This window comes from Mustela nigripes, chromosome 12 (assembly GCF_022355385.1).
Source record: "Mustela nigripes isolate SB6536 chromosome 12, MUSNIG.SB6536, whole genome shotgun sequence".
Taxonomy (NCBI): Eukaryota; Metazoa; Chordata; class Mammalia; order Carnivora; family Mustelidae; genus Mustela; species Mustela nigripes.
Window position 1 is genome coordinate 92,876,799 of NC_081568.1, and position 22,096 is coordinate 92,898,894.

Here is a 22,096-nt window from a genome sequence, read left to right on the forward strand (position 1 = left end):
CCAAAATTAAGAGACACTTAATCGACTGAGCCACCCAGGCACCCCAGAAGCCATTTCTTTTTATCATAGACTCCAAAGCAAGCCCCTAATTTGGCAGTATAAGGTGACATGTACTCCAGGCTTACAATTTTTACTCTCATTTTAATAGATTTAAATATATTCTAGTGCCAGTAGATACGACTATATTCCAGAGAATATAAGATTGGGAACCCTAAAATTAGACTGTGACCTAAGGATTAGTTTTAAAACTTGCAGTTCATTCCAGGAGTTAGGGATTCCACAAGTACCAACAAATAGTGTTTTTCAGTATGGGGGATTTTGACAATGTTGTAAATTCTGAATCATTTGGAAAATTCAGTATAATGAAGCTATTTTTAATAATCTTATAGACCTTCCCTTCTCTGTCTTACTTAGTCTTTTTTGAGTTTTTATTCATCCTTATTTAGTTTGTAAGTTATATGGCTACTTCATTAGTACATCCAAATCTCTGACTATTTAAGCACAGATCTTTAGAAGCTAGCATTATGTGTTCCTTGCCATTTATAAAAATTATGAACAGAGTTAACCTCCATATGTAGTAAAGGTAACATTTATTTATAGTAAATAACATAATAAGGAAATGTTCCTAATTTACAAAGAATCCTTAACTGTAGTGCTATTTTAAACATGATCTAAATAATAATAGCTACCATCTGTTGAACATGTATTCAGTGCCTAATATTTTAAATATCTTAAACCATTTTATAGTTGAAGAAACTGAGTCCCAGAGAAGTTAAGTAATTTTTCTTAGGTCACTCAGATACTAAGTGATAGAATTAGCCTTTAAATCAGGACTTTCTGAACTCAAAGAATCCTTTTGATTATTGTGCTTTACTGCCTCTGTGACAGTATATACTGTCATCGTCTCTCATTTTACATACTTCAGATTACTCTCATAACTAGTTTGTTCAGCCATCATGCAGTATTTCATATTAAACTTTCAAAATAAGCTTTGCCTCAAAGAAAACATCTAAATTTCTGAATTACTTACCAAATTAAAAATTTTTTTAAATAGTATAAAAGAAAAGATAATGGTGTTTAGTGGATAGAGCAAAGATGTGGTTGCTATTCCCTGTGCTCATATAACTTCAAGAAATAGGAAGTAATTACATTTATTGGAGGAATACATAATGAGAGCCTAAACTAAGCACTGATGTTGAGAATCAAGAGGAATAGTTATACATGAAAGAGATTGGAAAATGACATACTTTGACAGTGATTCAGTGAAAGGGTGGGGGAACAGTCCCAGAGGAAGTTTAAAGTCTGGTCATTAGGAGGAAAATGGTTCCACAATCAAATAGAGACTTCTGGAAAAGGAACAGATTTGGGCAGGGAGGAGATGACTTCAAGTTTGAACACAGTTTGTAATTAGGCAGTGTCTAGCCTCTGCTGTCCATCTAGATCCTGGCCCTTGAAATGTGGCTAGTTGAAACTGAGATGGCCTGTCCCAGATTTAGAACATTTAATATAAAAAAGTGTAGGGCACCTGGGTGGCTCAGTGGGTTAAGCCACTGCCTTCGGCTCAGGTCATGATCTCAGGGTCCTGGGATCGAGTCCCGCATCGGGCTCTCTGCTCAGCAGGGAGCCTGCTTCTCTCTCTCTCTCTCTCTGCCTGCCTCTCCATCTACTTGTGATTTCTCTCTGTCAAATAAATAAATAAAATCTTTAAAAAAAAAAAAGTGTAAAATATAGTATTAATATTTTTATGTTGGTTGCATGTTGAAATAATGATATTTTGGACATAATTAAATTAACTGAGTTAAAATAAGTTGTTAAAATTAACCTGTTTTCTTTGATCATTTTTTAATGTGGCTCCTAGGAAACTTAAAATTGCATATATGTCTTACCTTATATTTCTGTTAGACACCACTAATGTACATAAAGATTTGTAATGCATAGTTAGAAATGCGGGACCAAAAAATCAGGATGAAACATCTAGATTTGGAAATTACATATATAAAAGTGATATTTGATGTTATGAGATTAGATAAAAATGCCAGTGTACAGGGTATGGAAATGAGAAAAATGCCAAGAATTCCAGGCTGAGAACAGAGCAAGTAATTAAGACAGTATCACTGAATGGTAGAGAAGCCGAAGAGGAAAAGGAAGCCTGAGAAAAGACCATTGAATTTGGTTGATACAGAAGCAGTTTCAGTAGAGTATAAGAAGGGTAGATTGCAAGAGATTAAGAAGTTCAAGGTTGAGAAAATAGACTCTATACATAAACTGTTCTTTCAGGGAAGGAGTCCTCTGGTGAAGATAATCATCACTTGATTGGAGCAGAGTCCAGGGAAATTTGAGTATGTTTGTTGGCTGAATGAAAGGATCAGTGAAGTAGGAGTGCTTGGAGTTGTAAGGATAATTGCTATAGGGTGGTCCTAATGTACTGGATCCCAAACCTGAATGCATGTTGGAATCACCTGGGGAACTCATTACATGGGCAAATTCTCAGGCAACATCTTACATCCAACAAAATAATATTCTCTGGAGGTTTGTCTCCTGGAGCTTGTTGTGAACAAATTCTTCTACATGATTATGATATATTCATAAGGACAAACAAGTCAAGATAATTAAAGGTGCTGGTGAGGATATCAGTGAAAATGGTTAGAGAGCCAGGTGGGTAAGAATAGGCACGTTGGATGATGAACTATGAAGATGTTGGCTTTCATTTTAACGTAAGTGAGCACAGGTTCAATAGGAATGAAAGACTGGGAAAGTTAAAAAGGTCGTAGGTTTTGATCAGAAAGGGAAGTTTCAGAATTCAGGATCCTGGAGGCCAACCAGATAGAAAATATAAGCTATATGTGTTTGATGTGGAAAAGAGGGAAAAAGAACTGAGTGGTGCACACTGTAAGACCTATCAGTTTGGTAACTGATACAGGACAGTGTTTTAAAAGGGGAAAAAAAGTATAAGTTTGGGGATCAAGAAGAAGCACAAAGGTTGAATCAGTATGGAACTGTTTAGACTTAAGATTCCACAAAAGCTTGGCTTGGGTTTCTTTTAGACCTTTTCCAGACTTGTTACCTACTCGGGTTTACAATGTTCTTTGAGTATCTGTTATCCATTCTAGCTTTTACTTAAATAGTGGATACCAGACATTCACAGATATGAAATGCAAAGTTTTGACTGGCCACGAGTGACTCTAAGGGTTCATGACATGGGTACAAAGCACATGTATGTGAATCTTCCCAAAACTGGCTTGTAGAAACTAGTCACATAACAACTTGTAGTGAAGTTGGTATTTACATCTCTGTCTACCTTTAATATATGATTTTATTACTCATCAGAATACTGCAGCCTGCTAGGTTTCACAGAAGAAGAAATTATTTGCCAAGCTGTGGTATTATATGGGCTCAGAATTAATTGAGTTTTACAACTTCAGTTTAAAGCATTTTAGCACCACTCCTAGCATGTAATTACTTAATAAATGGTAGCTCCTGGTGCCAGTTCAGGAATTCATCAAGTTTTAAAGACACATCTTTTTATGTATATCCATGTTTAAAAAGTAGAATTTCTCTTAAAATTTTGCTTTGATTCAGGATCTCCATGCTTTATTAAACTGGAACTAGAATATGAAATTCACAGCTGAATAAGGAGAACAGTGGGTCATTTATCACTTATCTATTCGGTTTGAAATATCTGAAAGGGAGTATATTTTATAGGTAATTCATATTATATTGCTATTATGAAAAAATGCAGCTTTTGAAACATCCTTTGGCTATGTTTCCATACCACAATAGACATGTAAGGAACAAAATATATTACATTATTCATTTTGTTTTTCTTAGAGATTTAGTGTACCTGAAAACCAATAATCCTGGGGGTTTTTTGTTGTTTTTTTGTTTTGTTTTGTTTTAAGATTTTATTTATTTATTTGACAGAGAGAGATGACAAGCAGGCAGAGAGGCAGACAGAGAGAGAGGAGGAAGCAGGCTCCCTGCTAAGCAGAGAGCCCGATGCGGGCTCGATCCCACGACCCTGAGATCATGACCTGAGCCGAAGGCAGTGGCTTAACCCACTGAGCCACACAGACGCCCCCTATAATCCTGTTTTTGCTAAGTAGTTTTCTCTCAGTCTATTATATACTTACATAACTGTTTTTGCTTTATAGTGACGAGCTCAGAAAAGAAGCAAGACAGTTAAAGCGGGAACTCTTAGCAGCAAAACAAAAAAAAGTAGAAAATGCAGCAAAACAAGCAGAAAAGAAAAGTGAAGGTAAGGATATTTATCGGGATTTTTATTTTCACTTGGTACATTTCCTTCTTCCCTCCATCTGCTCTTCCTTTTCTCCTCTTCCTTCCCTTTCGCTTCTTTCCTTCCCCCTTCCTTCCTGAGTTTTCCTTTTTATTTTATTTTTTTTTAATACTTGCTTTGGGTAGTTAGCCAATAAAATAAATTTCTTGTTAGGATTTTTGTCTAAGAAGTAAATTCAGGCAAACATGATCAAAACTATTATTCTAAAAAGCTTAATGAAAACTAACAGACTTGACATCAGATAAAACTTAAATACCATAACACATATCTAGGAGGGCACAAGAATGGAATGTTCATTTTTTATATTGTATACCTTTTAAAACATTAAGAAAAGCATTTAGGCCCTATGTTTGGGACTTCTATAAACATTTGTGCATTGTTTTGAAGTAGTATGAAGTATAAAGTCTTGTTTTTTATTTGTTTGTTTATAAGACACTGAAAATCTAAAATACTAATAAAGCTGATCAAAACAACCAAAATATTACCCTGCTGTTTATACAGGTTCAATGTGTTCCTTGTTTTACTATGATTTTTAAGAAGCCTAAAAGGGCTTTTTTTTTTAAGATTTTATTTATTTATTTATTTGACAGACAAGAGATCCAAGTAGGCAGAGAGGCAGGCAGAGAGAAAGGAGGAAGCTGGCTCCTCCCTGCTAAGCAGTGAACCCGATGTGGGACTTGATCCGGACCCTGGGATCATGACCTGAGCCAAAGGCAGAGGCTTTAAACCACTGAGCCACCCAGGTGCTCCTAAAAGGGCTTTTTAAAAGTTGCTTCACTCATGATTCTTATTTTAAAACTGTTTCAGCTATAAAACATGTAATGGCCAATTTCCAAATTAACAGATTAGAACTTCTGTTTTCTTTTCACAGTAATAAATTACATTATAGATTCAGTGAACATGATCAGAGATTTTATTCTTAGTTTTAATAATATGTACTAAATTTGGCTTAACAAATCTGCTTTATGCATATGTCTTCTGTATTCTCATGCTTTTTGGATACCAAAAAGTACTTTTATATACCAGATTCTATCACAGTTACTGGAGATAAATCAAAGAATAAGATGCCACATCTAGCCTTAAAGATTTCATATTCTAATAAAGAACAGTCATAGGCATTAGTACTTTTTTTAAGTAGCAAAAGTAATACCATATAACTATCTAAAGGACATATTGCTTATATTATTTGCAGCATATCCCCCACTGACTATGAGAGTAAATAAGGCAGGTACTTAATAACGAAGTCAAAGTCACTGAAATATATTTGAATGAAACTACTAAAACATTAACTCACCTATAATAACACAAATTATAAGCTGAATTTAAAAGAAAGGATAAACTTATGTATGACTAGGTCATGTAGGTAAAGTATAACCCAGAAGAGAAACAAGCTATATTGACAATACCGAGATTTGAAAGAAGTACAGTGAGGGTTATTTTATTTTTAAGGTGAGATGTATTTTTCTCAGAGTATTGTTCCTAATAATTAAAAGCATTTTAAATATATCAAAGTAATTCCTTTACTTGAACTTTTTAATTCATTTTTGAGCTAATAAGTATTATTATGCCCATGTCTCAAGAACCATGCAGGGCCAGAGGGATGAAGTTGGCACGAGATGGATGGTTCTTGCCTTTGTAGTTTATGATCTAGTAGAAGTGAGAGAATTGGAAATAGATAATTATTGTAATAGTGCTCTACAGTTAAGGCTTATATTAGATACAAGCAGTGCTATTTTAACTTGATCTGCCTTTGAAATATTAAATACAATTAAAGAAAGGTTTGAATCTTAGAATGATTTCTTAACACAAAACAAGATTCTTCTATAGCTTATGTCAGTCTATTTATGAGAAAATTAGCCATGTTAAAATCTTTTTTATGCCATAGTTAGAGAATTGTATTAGTTAGTAAGTACTTTTCTGAATTTAATGTTGCTTATATCTTTGAGAAATATCTGGATTTTCCTTAAATTTGCATGTCAGCGAAAAATTAGCTTCCACAAAAAGTGGGGCATTTTACTAATTTATTTTTTATTGTTTTATTTTGAAATAATTTTGGAACTACAGAAGTTACAGAGTTCCCATATACCTTTAATGTTAAGGTCTTATATCAATATAATACAATGATTAAAACCAAGCAATTAAAGTTGATACATTACTATTGACTACAGACCTTATTAGAATTTCACCAGTTCTCCCACCAACAATGTTTTTCTGTTCAATTTGTCCATCCAGAATTCGATATTGCATTTAGTCCTTGTGTCTCTTTAGTCTCTAATCTGTGACAGTTCCTCAGTCTTTTCTTGTCTTTCATGGTCTTGACACTTTGAAGAGTCCTGGTTAGATACTCTGTAGACTGTCTTACTTGAGTTTGTCTGATGTTTTCTCATGATTAGATTACGGTTATGCATTTTTTGGGCAAGATTGCCAGAGAAATGATATGTCCTTCCCAGTGCAATATAAGATTACCTATTGTCTTTCTAGTCATGATACTACCTGGATCATTAGCTTAAAGTAGTGTCTGTTGAGCTGTTACATTTCCCTTTGAGATTTTAAGTATTTGGGGAAAAAATACTTCGAGACCATCTATCCTGTTTCTTTTCAAGCTTCCCCCCACTAATTTTAGTATCCATTGGTGGATCTTGCCTATAGACAACAGTTATTTACTGTGATATTCTAATGGTTACTTTTTATTTTTTATTTGCCTGATTCCCATGATTTTTAATACTTGTAATTCTTCTATAAGAAAGATCACTTTCTATTTATAGATTTACTTACCTATTTATATCAATTTGGGCTTGTGACTATTTATTTTGTTCTATGTGTTATAATCCCAAACTATCATTATTTATTTTATTGTTCATACAGTACCAGAATTGGTCATTAGTAGTTCCTTCTGGTTGGCTCCTATGTCTTTGCAACTTGCTTCCAACTTTGAGCACATTTTTACTTTTAAGCACAGAAGGCTCCAGGTTGATCTTTTGTTTTCCCCTCTCCAGGCCTGAAATCAACCACTTCTCCAAAAAATTCTGGTTTTCCATTGTATTTGGCACTAAGAAACCAAGACCTAGGCACTAAGTCAGTCTTTATTTTGATTCTCATAATTTTACAGTGCTATTAGAAACAATATTGTTTTATCACCATCTTATTAGAATGCTGAACAAAATTTGCTTTTAGGCCCTATCTAAGATGCATTATGAATTACCTTTTTCTTGGAATTGTATTTCTTCTAAATTTATTTTACTTTTTAAATTGACTAGTATGGCCGATGCTAGGAAATTGTATATTATGTAATATTTGTGAATTTCAGCAAACACTACATTATATTTGAAATTCACATGTCCCTATGGAGTTTTTAAGTCTAGTTTTCCTTCTTGCCCCATGATTAAAAATGACACCACGAGACATATCACTGCACAGCATTTTGGAAACAAAGCAGAATTTTAAGCATCCCTGAATGTCAGAACTTAGCTTATCTTCCCAGCTGAAAGATACTCCATGGTTAGAACTATATAAAGTCTGGGAACAGATCCAAATGTTCTCATAAGCATTTTCATAGTAAGATCATCACAGGGAAAGAAGCTGAAGGTATTATTTGACTTTGGCTCTATACCTTCATACATCAGCTGAACCTATTCAGGAAAGATTTCTTAATTGGGCTATATGGCTGCATATCTGGCTTTTATAAAACATTTTATTTTAATCCAAGACTTAATTATCTGAGTATTATCATAACTCTAGATGATTTGGTCTTTTGAATATTATATACTATATCTAGAAATTTAATTTGCCAATTAACTTAGAAGGAAATAATTGGCATTAAAAAGAGGCTTTTAGATACTTTGGTTTGTAAACTGTTGTGTAATGTAGACATGTCTTCCATGTGAATTTCCATCTGGATGCAGGTACCACATTTACTAATATAGAGAGACTAAAAATATACTTATTTTGGTATTTTTAATAGTAATTTTGATAGTAATACTAAGTGCTTATTATATGTAACACTAAAGGTTATAAGAATACTTTAGACTATTAAATCTTCTAAAAAAATAAATAGGAATGTATTGAGATTTTAAAGTCCATTTACTAGCAGTGAAGTTATTTAAGCCTGTGTGATTCCATTTTCTTACCATAAATCCAGATAGAAAAATGCTTTGTGTACCCCTCAAGTTTCTTCTAAGAAGTAAATTAGATAATGAGAAGACCTTTAATAAATTTACAGTGCTATATAAAAATAATTTTAAATTTGTAAGGAGAAAGATAAAGCTATTTTGCTTTCCACTTTTTCCTATCCAAATCCCACAAATGGAAATTTTGAATTTTAATACTGTGTTAGTTGCAGTTAAAGCCTGTAATCAATACAGCTGTATATAAATAAAACATAAATCAAAATTTCAAAATAAATATTCCTTTCATGTGCTTCCACAATTACATTTCAATAATCATTTTCTTTGTTAAAGGGTTTATATGTGAGTTTGTCTACATGCTTAAGTAAAGCATCCAGTAGTATTTCCTGATTTTATGAAGTTATCTGGCTAACACTTGCTGACCATTGCCACTTCACTTTAGAATTTAATGTAATATCCTCAGATTAAAAGTACTTAGGAAGATACCCATCAGAACAAAAAAGCTTTGTATTCTAATGCTGGTGCTTTAATCGGCCCATTTTTGGCCTTCTTGTGTGAGTTGGAGGCCTCCCACTTAGCGTTTAGCCAAGTGTTCTAATAGATGTGATACTTTATCTGGGCTTCTGTTGTCTAAGGAAATCTCCTTTAGTGAGAGTAATAGTCCTTTGGTTTTATACTCTTTACCCAGTTTCTTGAGCTAGATCTTTAGCCAGATTTATATAGGCAAACAGGAATTTATATTTTAACTATAGCTATACTTATAAGTCTCTTCTATCACCTCAGGCAAGTTACTTTAAAATCAGGTCCCATCTATTTCTCTCTGTATAAATATAAGATAAATAAAATGTGCTATTCCTATATTTATAGTGTTTTACTATTAAGTATTTCCTTTTTTATTAACTCCTTCAATTCTGGTATGACAGAAAATAAAATACTTTTGATGCTTTTACATCAATAAATACTTTGGGCCCCATACAATTGAACAAAATGATACTGGTATTTGGTATTACCTATTGTGGTGATAGTGCCATGGGTATAGGCGCACATCCAAACCCATCAAACTATACCTGTCCAAACAAGTGCAGCTCTTTTATATACCAGCTATGCCTCAACAAAGCTGCCCCCCCCCAAGAATATTAGTCCATAACCCAAAACCTCCTGACATCTCTGCCCTAGTAAGAAAACATATAGTTAAAATTGAGCCAACCTATTAATCTTTTGAAAACCAATGTAAAACAGAGCTTCTCTATGTAGTAAAAATGTATATAGGACCATCCATTTTCTTTTCAGTCTTCCCAAGAAAACTCAGTCTGCTATTCCTTATATCACAAGGGTATTGTTGGGTAACAAATATGATTATACCTCTATATAAGAAAAGCATTCCATAAATATAACCTTATAATTTTTGCTATTGGTTTGCCATCTAAATGTGTTTAAAGGCTTTTATTTTAAAAGGCTTCACTAAATGAAAGAAACAGAGCATCGAGGAATAAAGCCATTATTTTAGTCAACAATTGGAATTTTTTATGATAGCGTAATTTTGACTCTAAAATTCAAAGCAGTTAGGTTGTATATTCACTTGAATACAGAGTCTGCAGTAGGTTCTAACACCCCAGTTTAGGTAAACAAGGAATGTAGTGTTATACTTTAGATACCAGCAATGTTGGAAGAGATGTGCTACCAAACAATCCTATTTACAGCCAGGGAGTCTCTGTACTCTCAGTGCAAATCATCCAGGCCTGTCCATGGGGTTTTCATACAAATTTTGAATAAGACTGATAGTTAATCTGAGATAGAGTTGGTTTCCTAGATTGGCTCTGTCAGATTCTCTAATAAACTACATAATCCTTTTCATTAAATTATGTCTCTAAGTCCTTTCCAGGTTTCTTTGAGTTTTATCACATCAAAACTAGTACCAAACTGAACATAGTCACATAGAGATACAGGTTGGGACATATTCTCTAATCAGTTTTAGAGAGATAAGGTATCAGATCCTCTTTTCAAAGTTCAAAGCACATAATACCTATTCTCTGACTAGTGCCAGAAATTAGAGCAGGAAGGGCAATCTGAGCTTGTAAATCAAGAAAGAATTCTAAAGCCTCTTCATGAACACATCCTTGGGGTGTTCTGTACCTCTCAAATTGTACCAGGCCATTTCAAGTTTCATCAGACTCTCTTTTTAACACTGGATTAAGTCAGACTAGGGCCCCTCAGACTAGGGCCCCTAGTCAGACTAGGCCCCTTGATAGGTTGTAAAAGTATATAGTTGTTGACTACTTTTCATCTATCTAACATATGATGTTAAACTAGCTTAATCTTGGTTTTTGTAAGAAACAGAAGCTCTTTTGGAATACTAGGTCTGTGTTGTGCCTAATATCATGTAGAATTCATTCCTCTCACTAAGCAAACTGGTACTTTTTTCCAAAACACTTAACTTCCTTTAGGTATTCAAGTCATCATTTTTTTTCTTGAAGGCTGTAAGTATCAAGCCTGTTTTTCCCATACTCTACTCTTAATCTTTATGCTAACTTTTAATGCTATTTACATAGTAAAGTAAAAGTATATGTGCAGTTGAATCATAGAAAGCCTCTCAGGCCAGCCATCAATAATACTCTATTTATTCTTATTTTGTGCATGGTACTAATAAACTGATTGTCCAGTTCTAAGTTCAGAACAGATGAAAGAATAATAAAAGTGATGGAGAATACCCTTTATAAGGGGAGATGTTATGGAATATGAAATATACCTGAAAATTAGAATATAAATAAATAAATAAATAAACAAACAAAAGCATAGGCCAGCCCCTATTAGGTTGATTTTTTTTTTTTTTTTTAAAGATTTTATTTATTTATCAGAGAGAGAGAGGGGAGAGAGCAAGCACAGGCAGACAGAATGGCAGGCAGAGGCAGAGGGAGAAGCAGGCTCCCTGACGAGCAAGGAGCCCGATATGGGACTCGATCCCAGGACGCCGGGATCATGACCTGAGCCGAAGGCAGCTGCTTAACCAACTGAGCCACTCAGGCGTCCCTAGGTTGATTTTTTTAAACAATTAATGCAATATGCTGGCAGGTTTTGGTGGTTATGCTTTCAAAATTCTGCATATAAACTCTTGCTAGCTCACTGTTTTATGGGAATTAAACAAAATTAAAAATAAAAAGAGTGAGAGAGAAAGGCACAGCTAGGGACTTCATTATGGCAGCAGCAAGACATGATAGTCGACCACTTGACAGTAAGTAATAAAACACAATAACTAATAAGAGTGGAATATTAATGGATTTCTTGTACTTCATTATACTTGGAAAACATGTTAGTATTAAAGTTATTGATGCTCATTCAATTAAGAAAAGTTTAGATGGTACTTATTATTGTTTAGTAAGGCAGAGATTGGGCAATGATTCTAACCTAACTGGTTAAAAAAAATTTTTTTTTTATCATTTTGCTCAATTAAAGACAAAGATTCTCATTTCTAAAATATTCAGTTATATGAAATACTTCATTTCTTAGAAATCCTAGAAAAGTAAAGACTCCCTCTGTAGCCAGGATAACCAGTCTCAAAAGTAAAATTTTTTAAAATACATGTCACTACCTTCATGTGCCAGAAAGCATGTTACATTTTTAAACAATGCCTTTCAATAATATAATTTTAAAACTAGTAAAGATTTTTAAAGGCAGATAGCAAATGTAAAGATGAGCATACCCTCACATTTAGACCCAGAATTTCACTAGCCATCATGAGCAAATCCTTTTGAGCTTTACTTTGAGAATCATATATTATGGGTATATTTAATTTTATGTGCAGTGAAAAATGAACTTTAACCAGTCATCCTCATTTGTTGTTGTTGGGGGTTTGTTTTGTTTTGTTTTTAATGAGCCAGTGTGTTAGGGGTATCTCTTTGCAGCCCTTCACTGTCTTAAAATAATTTTAAAAGAAGCATTATTTCTGCCTGGTGTTAGATGTAATTCCAATATAGGAAATTTGACAAGAGCCTTCAGCTATATTTTTAGTACCTGCACTTTGTCTTCCTATTGATGCCATTCCTAACCCAGTAAAAATAGGTTGGCTAATTGATACAGGTAAGTAATAATCTTTGGCCTTAACTGTCTCTTTAAAAAAAGGGGGGGGGTCTTTATTATTTCTTCCAGTGATAAGAGTAATGTATAAATGTAGTTGGAAGATTAAAAATTCCCACCGTTTTCAGCTCTATTATGTGAGGCCACTGACACCCAAGGACTCCATTTCCATTGCTGATGGGCATTATTCATACCTCTCATGAATTAATACTAAACAACAAAAAAGTATTGATTGACATAGGCTGGGGTAACCTGCCACTTCTTCATTTGTCAAGTGGCCAGTGATAAATCTTCAGGGAAACATTCTAATCAGTACTCAGAGCATGAACTGAAATAATTACAAATATGTCCTATTTAGAAAGTAACAGACGAAGAGTGTGTGGGTGTATGCACATGTTGTTTTTTATTTTGTTTTGTTTTGATATTTAGATTGTCTCACGGGGAGAACTAATATAATCATTAAAATTTTTATTATAACCAGCATTCTTATTTGGGATTGGAGTTAACTATTCCAGACTGCTGTCAAGACCTTATTTTAAGTGAGATGTTTTTCTTTTATGTGACATTTTATGAGGTTTTGCCAAAAATGACATCAAACATATAATTCATTCGACTGCTGAGTTTCTTCCACATCTTGCAGCACTTAATCAAATTTGAAAAAGATAATCTTTTCACAACTTCATAGTGTAAACCTGTGAATATGTTGCATTAAAACTTACTTTGGACAGTTTAATCTGTGTGGTATTAGGTTGATTTTTTTTAAACAATTAATGCAATATGCTGGCAGTTTTTAGTGTATGTTTTCAAAATTCTGCATATAAACTCCCAGCAGACAGTATAGATGTAGCTTTTGAGTATTTGTAACTTTTCATGCAAAAAATGCATAATACCTAAATTATATTAAGAGTTACAATAATTTGGGGCGCCTGGGTGGCTCAGTGGGTTAAAGCCTCTGCCTTCGGCTCAGGTCATGTTCTCAGGGTTCTGGGATCGAGCCCCGCATCGGGCTCTCTGCTCAGCAGGGAACCTGCTTCCCCCTCTCTCTCTGCCTGCCTCTCTGCCTACCTGTGATCTCTGTCTGTCAAATAAATAAATAAAATCTTTAAAAAAAAAAAAAAAGAGTTACAATAATTTGAAATGCCAGAAAAGACAAAGAGAATAAAGATGTTCTCAGAACGTCAAAAGATATCAAAGAATCTTGAAGATTCTATTTTGAAGTATAAAAGGAGTTTATATTGATTTAATGGCCACACCAGTATGCTTATTTAAAGCATTATGCTGCTGTATGTTTAAAATGTGAAAGTAGACTGGCCTTAAGGAATGTCTTGAGTATGAGAAACTCTGATCTTGACTGTGCTCTATTTACACTGAATACTTCTGTGCAATCATCATACAGTTTTAATCCTGAAGGGAACATCCAGTCCTACCCTTTCATCATATACATAAAAAGCCAGAGGCCAACCAATTAAGGGGCTTACCCAATATCACACAGCAAACTCAAGCCTTCTGGCTTCCATAGCTCTGTTCTTCAACTTGATCCAACCTTGAGGAGATACAGTCTATAAAGTTTTAATTGGTATTTGTTAAAATCTACTTTGATTTTGGTGAGAATAATTGTTTCTAAAACCTTTTGTACAAACCTAGAGTTTTTTTAAAGAGCACATTAATGTCATACTTGTGTCTTTTCAAAGACTAAACATGTAATTTTGCGATGACTGGCAAAAAATTTAAGTGTTCTAGAAAATGTTAATTCCTGGCAATATGGCAGACTAAAAGTCCAAACTGATTTTCCCACTGAAAACAATTAAATATGTTAGATGTAATATAAAAACATTTTCTCACATTATCTTGGGAACTTGCAAAACAAACAAATAAAAAACTATCCAAACAAACAAAATAAGAAATACCCAAACCAGGGAATTAGTAAATATGAATTAAGAGAATAAGTGGAACACTAGGTCTGGCTTTAACTTTAACCCTAATGACATTTGCTAAACCGAATGACCTAGACAATTGTTTTTTGAAGCGTTACAAAGACATAACATAAACCCAAGGTTTTCTCAAGGTAGATAGTGTCTAATAGAAGACTATCCCATATAGCTGGGAGCCCAAACATCCTTCTTCTTAGTGGCAGGGAGAATTAGAAATAAGCAGAATCACCTCACTCCCATCAAAGATCTACAAGGAAAACTATCTGTCTTGGTAGTAACTAACTCTTTTGGTTACTAACTCTTTTGGTGCCAAGAGCATTTCCTAGGGACTCAAGCCATAAGAAAATTTTCTCATCACTTCAGAGCCCCAATTCATCCTGCCTTGGTGGCCTCAGAATCTCCCAGCCAAAAATTTAGTTTGAAACAGTCCTGGATCCTTAGTGCCCCCAAGTAGTCTGATACAAATAAACACAAATCCTTTCAGGAGAAAGCTGCTTTCATTCACTGTGCTCAGAGACAGTTCAGAAGAAAATGAATAGCTCTGAATAACCACCCCCCCCACACACACACACAGAGAATAATACAAGTACCTGACAAAAAGCTAATAGAAAGAACAGACAATAGGATCAGACTCACAAATAATATAGTAAGTTTTTTATTTAGACGCTAAATGTTAAATTAAGTATATGTAATACATTTCAAGAAAAGAAATGTTTAAAAGTATATGGAACAAGATTTTATTTTTATTTTATTTAAATATTTTATTTATTTACTTATTTGTCAGAGAGAATGAGCACAAGCAGGCAGAGGCAGATAGAGAAGCAGGCTCCCTGATGAGTAAGGAGCCCGAAGTGGGACTCGATCCCAGGGCTCTGGGATCATGACCTGAGCAGGAGGCAGGGCTTAACCCACTGAGCCACTGAGGCATCCCTTGGAACAAGAAGATTTTAAAACTAACAGGAAATTTCCTAGAAATGAAAAGTATATAGTAGTTGACATTAAAAATTCAATAGGTTTTATAACATATTAGACATAGCTGAAAAGAGCATTGGTAAACAGAAAGATAGAATTGAAAAAGCTATATGGATTTCAGCCCAAAAAGAGATAGGAGACCTGGAAGAATAGAAAAAAAGAATCTAATGAATCTAATCAAATTCTAGGAGGAAATCAAAGGACAAACAAAGGTAATACCTGAAGAGCTAATAGCTGAAAACTTTCTCTACCTAATGAAAGACATCAATTCACAGAGTAAAGAAGAATGAAAAAACCTAAAAGAGGATAAATAAGAATAAATCCAGATGTACACACACCACAATAATATTCAGAGTGTTCAACACAAGTAGCCAGAGAGAAAAGAGATTACCTTTAAAAAGCAAAAGCTGGGGCTTTTGGGTGGCAGGCTTCTGACTCTTGATTTCAGCTCAGGTCATGATCTCAGGGTTGTGAGACTGGGCCCTGCCCAGTGGGGAGTCTGCTTGAGATCCTCTCTCTCCCTCTGCCCCTCCCCCATTTGTGGAGGGAGTGCTAAAAAACGTAAAGAAGAAAAAATAAACAAAATAAAAAACCAAGTGCTGATTTCTCAACAGCAACAAGCATGGACATAGGACATAATATTATCTTCAGTGTAGTGAAGGAATGTTTTCTTCAGGCAAAGAAAATCAGACTCTGCTACCTGCATACCTTCACTAAAGGAAATTCTATAAGGACATACTTCAGGCAAAAGTTAGGTGAGCTCAGATGGAAGGTCTGTACTACAAAGAGACAAGAGCATAGAAAATAGTCAATATATAACTAAAGAAATATTAAATGAGTAAAATAATAATGTCTTGTGCTTAAAATTTAAAAAAACTAAAATAGCTTGTAAGTTTGTGAAGCAGGTAAAAGGAGTTTGGAAAAGTGTTCTTGCATGAATCCTTCTTCTGGAAGAAGCTAGAAATACAAATGAATTTGAGGCTGCAACATTAAATATCTATGTTAAGATTTTAAAGAGGAAGAGGAAAAGGTCATAACTTGAATGTAGTAGAGAAAAAGATGGAATTGGAGGGGAAAATTCTATCTGAAAGTTGACAAGAAAGAAAAGAAAAAGACATGTAGACTGAACAGAATATTAAAAACAACAGTGCAAAATAAGATAGGAATAATAAAATACAGATCTATCAGAAGCTATATTGAAATAATTCAAAAAGTCAAACTCTTCACCTAGAAAACCAAAACTATCAAACTGGGCTGAAAAACAAATTCAGTCATATGCTACCTACAGGAAAAACATCTTAAATATATCAGACAATTGCATCTTTAAGACAAAATGTGTTATTATGGATAAGAGGGCCTCTATGTAATAACAACATCTTCACTTTGCAGGAAGATTTAATCATCCAAAACATGAATGGACCCAGTAACACAGACTCTAAATATATGAAGCAAAATTGATAGACTTATAAGAAGAAGCAAACAAGTCCTTCTTATTAGATTTTAATATGCTTTTCTTAGTAACTGAGTAAATAAGGTTATAAAAAATTAATAAGAACACAATTTGACATGCCTTGATATCGTGCACATAAACAGTGTGTGGCCCTCAACAGCTACAGAATACACACTCTTTTCTAGCACTCTTGAAACTTTTTTGAAAAGTGGCCACATAGTGGGCCATAAAGAAAGTTAGAAAATTTCAGAGGATTGTTTTCAAACCAACACTCTGCTCTGAAAAAATGCAGTTAACAATTAACAAATGATTTTAAAGTTACTGATTTCCAAATATGTTGACATGGCTGTAGCAACACTTAGAAAGAAAATTATAGCTTTAAGACTTTTTTTCAGGAAATTACTGGAAACATTTCCCATGTAAAGAAGCTTTTAAAAATGCAGGCAAGGGCGCCTGGGTGGCTCAGTGGGTTAAAGACTCTGCCTTCGGCTCGGGTCATGGTCCTGGGATCGAGCCCCGCATTGGGCTCTCTGCTCATCAGGGAGCCTGCTTCTTCCTCTCTCTCTGCTTGCCTCTCTGCCTAGTTGTGATTTCTCTCTGTCAAATAAATTAAAAAAATTTTTTTTAAAATGCAGGCAAAATTAACTCAACAAAGTAGAAAGAAGGAAATACGAAAGAGCAAAAATCAGTAAAACAGAAAACACCTGTTAGATTGGGGTTACAATAATTATAATAAGCAGTAATATAGCTTTTTGGTCCCTTACACATAATAGATAACCAGAAAATTGATTTGATTTTGTTGTGTTAGACATTTGTCACTTGTTCTTTCCCAGATGTCCTTCCAGTCCAGAGAAGGTAACTACTTATTATGTAGAAAAGTGCCACGTATGGAAGTTTCTATTAATACAGCTAGTTTTGTAAGTCACAAAAGAACTTGCTATTAAAAAGAGCATAGAGAGAAGCAGACAAACACTCAAAAAATACAGTGTTTAAATAATATTGGGGATTATTTCTCTTCTGTAAAGTAGCCAAGGTATAAACCCTTCATGGCTAGCAGTTCATTCAAAGACCTAAGTTTTTTTCTTTTCTTTTTAAAGATTTTATTTATTTATTTGAGAGAGAGAGTTAGCAAGTGAGAGAGCACATGGGCAGAGGGAGAGGGAGAAGGACAAGCAGCTTCCTCTGCTGAGCAGGGAGCCTGACTCGGGGCTCGATCCTAGAATCCCGAGATGAGGGCCTGAGCTTAAGGCAGACACTAAACTGACTGAGCCACCTGGGTGTCCCACCAAATTTCTTTGATTTTGTTTTTCTGCCATCTCCTAGGATGTTGTCATAGTCCACATGATTGAACCTGGCCTTTGCTGAGTCTTCATATCTGTGTTCCAGCAGGAAGGAAAGGGAAAGAATAAGTACCAGACAAGTGGCTGCATCTTGAAGATGAAGATGACCCAAAAATTGCATACAGCAGTTCCAATCATATCATAGCATCTTGAATCATATGCCCATACCTAGCGCTAAGAAAGGCTAAACTACATTTGGGTGGGCAAGTGCCTAGCTAAAACTTAGTGTTGGGGGTCGGAAGGGTGGAGTTTGGTTCTATCACTAAAATGTTAAAGGTAGAATGAATTCAGGGAGAAAATTAGCAGATGCTGTTACATAATATAAACAAAGGCCTAGGAAGAACCAAAAAGAGCAGTATTCCATTTGGTCAGGAAAACTTGACCAAGTATCTGAGCCAGGTATTAAGAGATGATGAGTAAGATTTCACTGCAAAATGAAGGGCAGTAAGTACAGCAATAGTTGAAAGAGTGCCCTACAGGGCAGAAGTCATAACTGATTCATTTCCATATGCCTGCTACTTGACATGATGACTGGCAAAATATAGGCATTCAAGAAATAATTGCTGAAGGAATGAATGAAATTATCTTTTGTTTAAATGGATAATTATATAATTTATAAGCTAAGAAAAAATAGGAATGAAGACAACTCAAGATTATCTACTTTTTGAGAATAAATCCATGATAAAATAAAGACCACATATGAACAAATAATGAACAAAGTAATTTTAGATAATAAGGGCTATGAAAATAATCTCTAACAGGACAATGTGATATAGGGATTGGAAGACTACTTTAAATTGGGTAGGTATCAGAAAGGACTCAGTCAAGAGACAGACTCCACGAACAGTAATTTGAAAATAGAAAAAATATTTTTAAAGTATTTTTTAAAGATTTTATTTATTTATTTTACAGAGAGAGAGAAACCAAATAGGCAGAGAGGCAGGCAGAGAGAGAGAGTGGGGGAAGCCGGCTCCCTGCCAGAGAGCCTGATATGGAACTCGATCCCAGGACCCTGAGATCATGACCTGAGCCGAAGGCAGAGGCTTAACCCACTGAGCCACCCAGAGACCCCAAAAATAGAAAAAAATACTTTTAACAGCTTTACTGAAGAATAAAGTGAACAATTTAATTTGTTTTGACATACGCAGTGCCTGTGAAACCTTCACCACAATCAACACAGTGAACATATTCTTGAAGGCCCAGCATGTTCTCTTGCCCCTGAGTAATCCCCTTTTTAATCCCCAGGCAACTGCTGAAGTTCTTTCTTTCACTCTAAAAGTTTGTGTTTCCTAGAATTTTATTTAAATAGAGTCATATACTCTATGAACCCTTTTTTATGTGGCTTCTTTCACTCAACATAAGTATTATGAGATTTATCTATATGGCTGTATATATCAGTAACTTTCCTTTTATTACTAAATAGTGTTCCATGATATAGATACTCCACAAGTTTTTATGTGGCCACATACTTCTCTCTTGGGTAAAGACATAGAACTGGGATAACTAGGTCATGTAATAGGTGTATGTTCAACTTTTTAAAAACTGCCAAACTGTTTTCCAAACAGGTCATCCCATTTTACACTCTCACGAGTAGTATATAAGATATCCTAGTGCTCCATCCCTATTAACACTGGTATAATCACTCTTTATGGTTTTTTTTTTTTAAAGATTTTATTTATTCATTTGAGAGAGAGAGGGAAGGAGAAAGCATGAGTTAGGGGGGAGGCTCACAGGGAGAGGGTGAAGCAGACTCCTTGCTGAGCAAGTATCCTGATTATTTGGGGCTCAATCCCAGGACTCTAGGATCATGACCTGAGCTGAAGGCAGATGCTTAGCTGACTGAGCCACCCAGGCATCCCTAGTCACTCTTTCAGTTTAGCCATTCTAATAGTTTATAGTGTTATTCTGTACTTTAATTTGCATTTCCCTAACTAATAGTGATGTTGAGCAGCTTTTCATGTGCTTATTTGCTGTCTGTATATATTTTTTGGCAAAGTATCTTCTCAAATCTTTTGCCCATTTATATGTTGTTATCTGCTTTTGGATTGTGAGTTCTTTATATACACTGGATACAAGTCCTTTTTTTTTTTTTAATATTTTTTATTTGTTTATTTTGAGAGAGAGAGAGCATGAGAAGGGAGGTCAGAGGGAGAAGCAGACTCCCCATGGAGCTGGGAGCTCGATGTGGGACTCGACCCCAGGGCTCTGGGACCATGACCTGAGCCGAAGGCAGTTGCTTAACCAACTGAGCCACCCAGGTGCCCTGGATACAAGTCCTTTATCAGATATATGATTTTACAAATATTTTCTCCCAAATAGTGGCTTCTTTTTCATCCTCATACTAGTGTCTTTTGAAAAATAAAACTTTCCCTTTTTTTTTAAGGTTTTATATATTTATTTGACAGAGAGACAGCAAGAAAGGGAACACAAGCAGGGGGAGTGAGAGAGGGAGAAGCTGGCTTCCCACTGAGCAGGGAGCCTGATGTGGGGCACGATCCCAGGATCCTGAGGTCATGACCTGAGCCAAAGGCAGGCATTTAACTACTGAGCCATCCAGATGCCCCAAAACTTTTCCAATTTGATGAGGTCTAATTAGTTCATTTTTTTTTTCATTTTTGGATTGAATTTTTGATGTTGGGGTTAAAAAAATTTTGCCTAGCCCTGGGTCACAAAGATCTTTCCGTATGTGTTCTTCTAAAGATTTTACAGCTTAAGATTTTACATTGATGTATATGATCCACTTTGAGTTACTTTTTGTATTTAGTGTGAAGTATGGGTCCAAGTATGGTTTAATCATGAGTGGCTGGAAACAGGGAAGCAGTGTTAGGAGTCTTCTGCTTTGGCCAGGTAATTTGAACTAGAACAACTAGAAAAGCTGGACAAATATTTAAAATCTTCAAAAGAAAAAAAAAATCTTCAAAACATTGGAGAACTAACAGGAGAGTAAAGAATTTCAGGGCCAGGAGGGATGCCTGGGTGGCTCAGTGGGTTAGGCTGCTGCCTTTGGCTCAGGTCATGATCCCGGGGTCCTGGGATTGAGTCCTGCATCGGGCTCCTTGCTCGGTAGGGAGCCTGCCTCTCCGCCTCTGCCTGCCTCTCTGCCTGCTTGTGTGCTTTCTCTCTCTCTCTTTCTGACAAAAAAATAAAGTCTTAAAAAAAAAAAAAAGAATTTCAGGGCCAGGAGCCAGTAAAGAACAGAGGTCCAGGTTTAGGGGCAACTCTTCCCTTAGGAAAATTTGCTAAATTCAGAGGGCATAGTGTTGAGGCTAAAAGATAACACGTTGCTTTTGATAGCCTCTTAAGAAGATGGGACAGGGAATGGACTCCAGCACCTGAAAAGGCTATGTTCGTGAATGTTTTGGCTCTGGGTCTTTTCTCTACCGGTAAATGTTAACTGGAAGTGGACAGGCTTCCTTAGGTATACAGATTCAAATCATCTCAGTTGGATTAAGGTGATCTTGGATTGCTAGTGTCCTCATATACTGGCAGAACCCAATGTAAATCATCCCTGAAGGAAAATAACACCATTCCTAGGCACTGTATTTTTCTACAAACAAGTCAGCAAATGCAATATCTGACTCACAATTAAAAAATGGGCAAACATACAGAGAGACAAAATCAGTTGACCAAAACCAGCAGAAACAATCAGTAGAAGCAACTGTGAACAGACTCCAGAAACTGAAATTATCAGAAGCAGTCTTTAATTTTGTATTTTTTATAAACATATATTTTTATCCCCAGGGGTACAGGTCTGTGAATCACCAGGTTTACACACTTCACAGCACTCACCAAATCACATACCCTCCCCAATGTCCATAATCCCACCCCCTTCTCCCAAACCCCCTCCCCCCGGCAACCCTCAGTTTGTTTTGTGAGATTAAGAGTCACTTATGGTTTGTCTCCCTCCCAATCCC

The 22,096-nt window shown here is 35.3% G+C and overlaps 1 protein-coding gene across 2 annotated transcripts in view; it reads left to right on the forward strand.

Moving 5' to 3' along the window:
• Window positions 1-22,096, forward strand: part of CWC27 (CWC27 spliceosome associated cyclophilin) — a 196,709-nt gene that overhangs the window by 94,100 nt on the left and 80,513 nt on the right. The window contains exon 12 of one of the 2 annotated variants that reach the window (XM_059417956.1): window positions 4,152-4,239. Coding sequence is in view for 1 of the 2 variants with exons in the window: in XM_059417954.1 (XP_059273937.1) it covers window positions 4,152-4,255 (104 nt within the window). In the remaining variant the exon portion in view is untranslated. Of the gene's footprint in view, window positions 1-4,151; window positions 4,256-22,096 lie in introns of those variants that run through there. The other variant, XM_059417954.1, reaches the window with a different exon arrangement.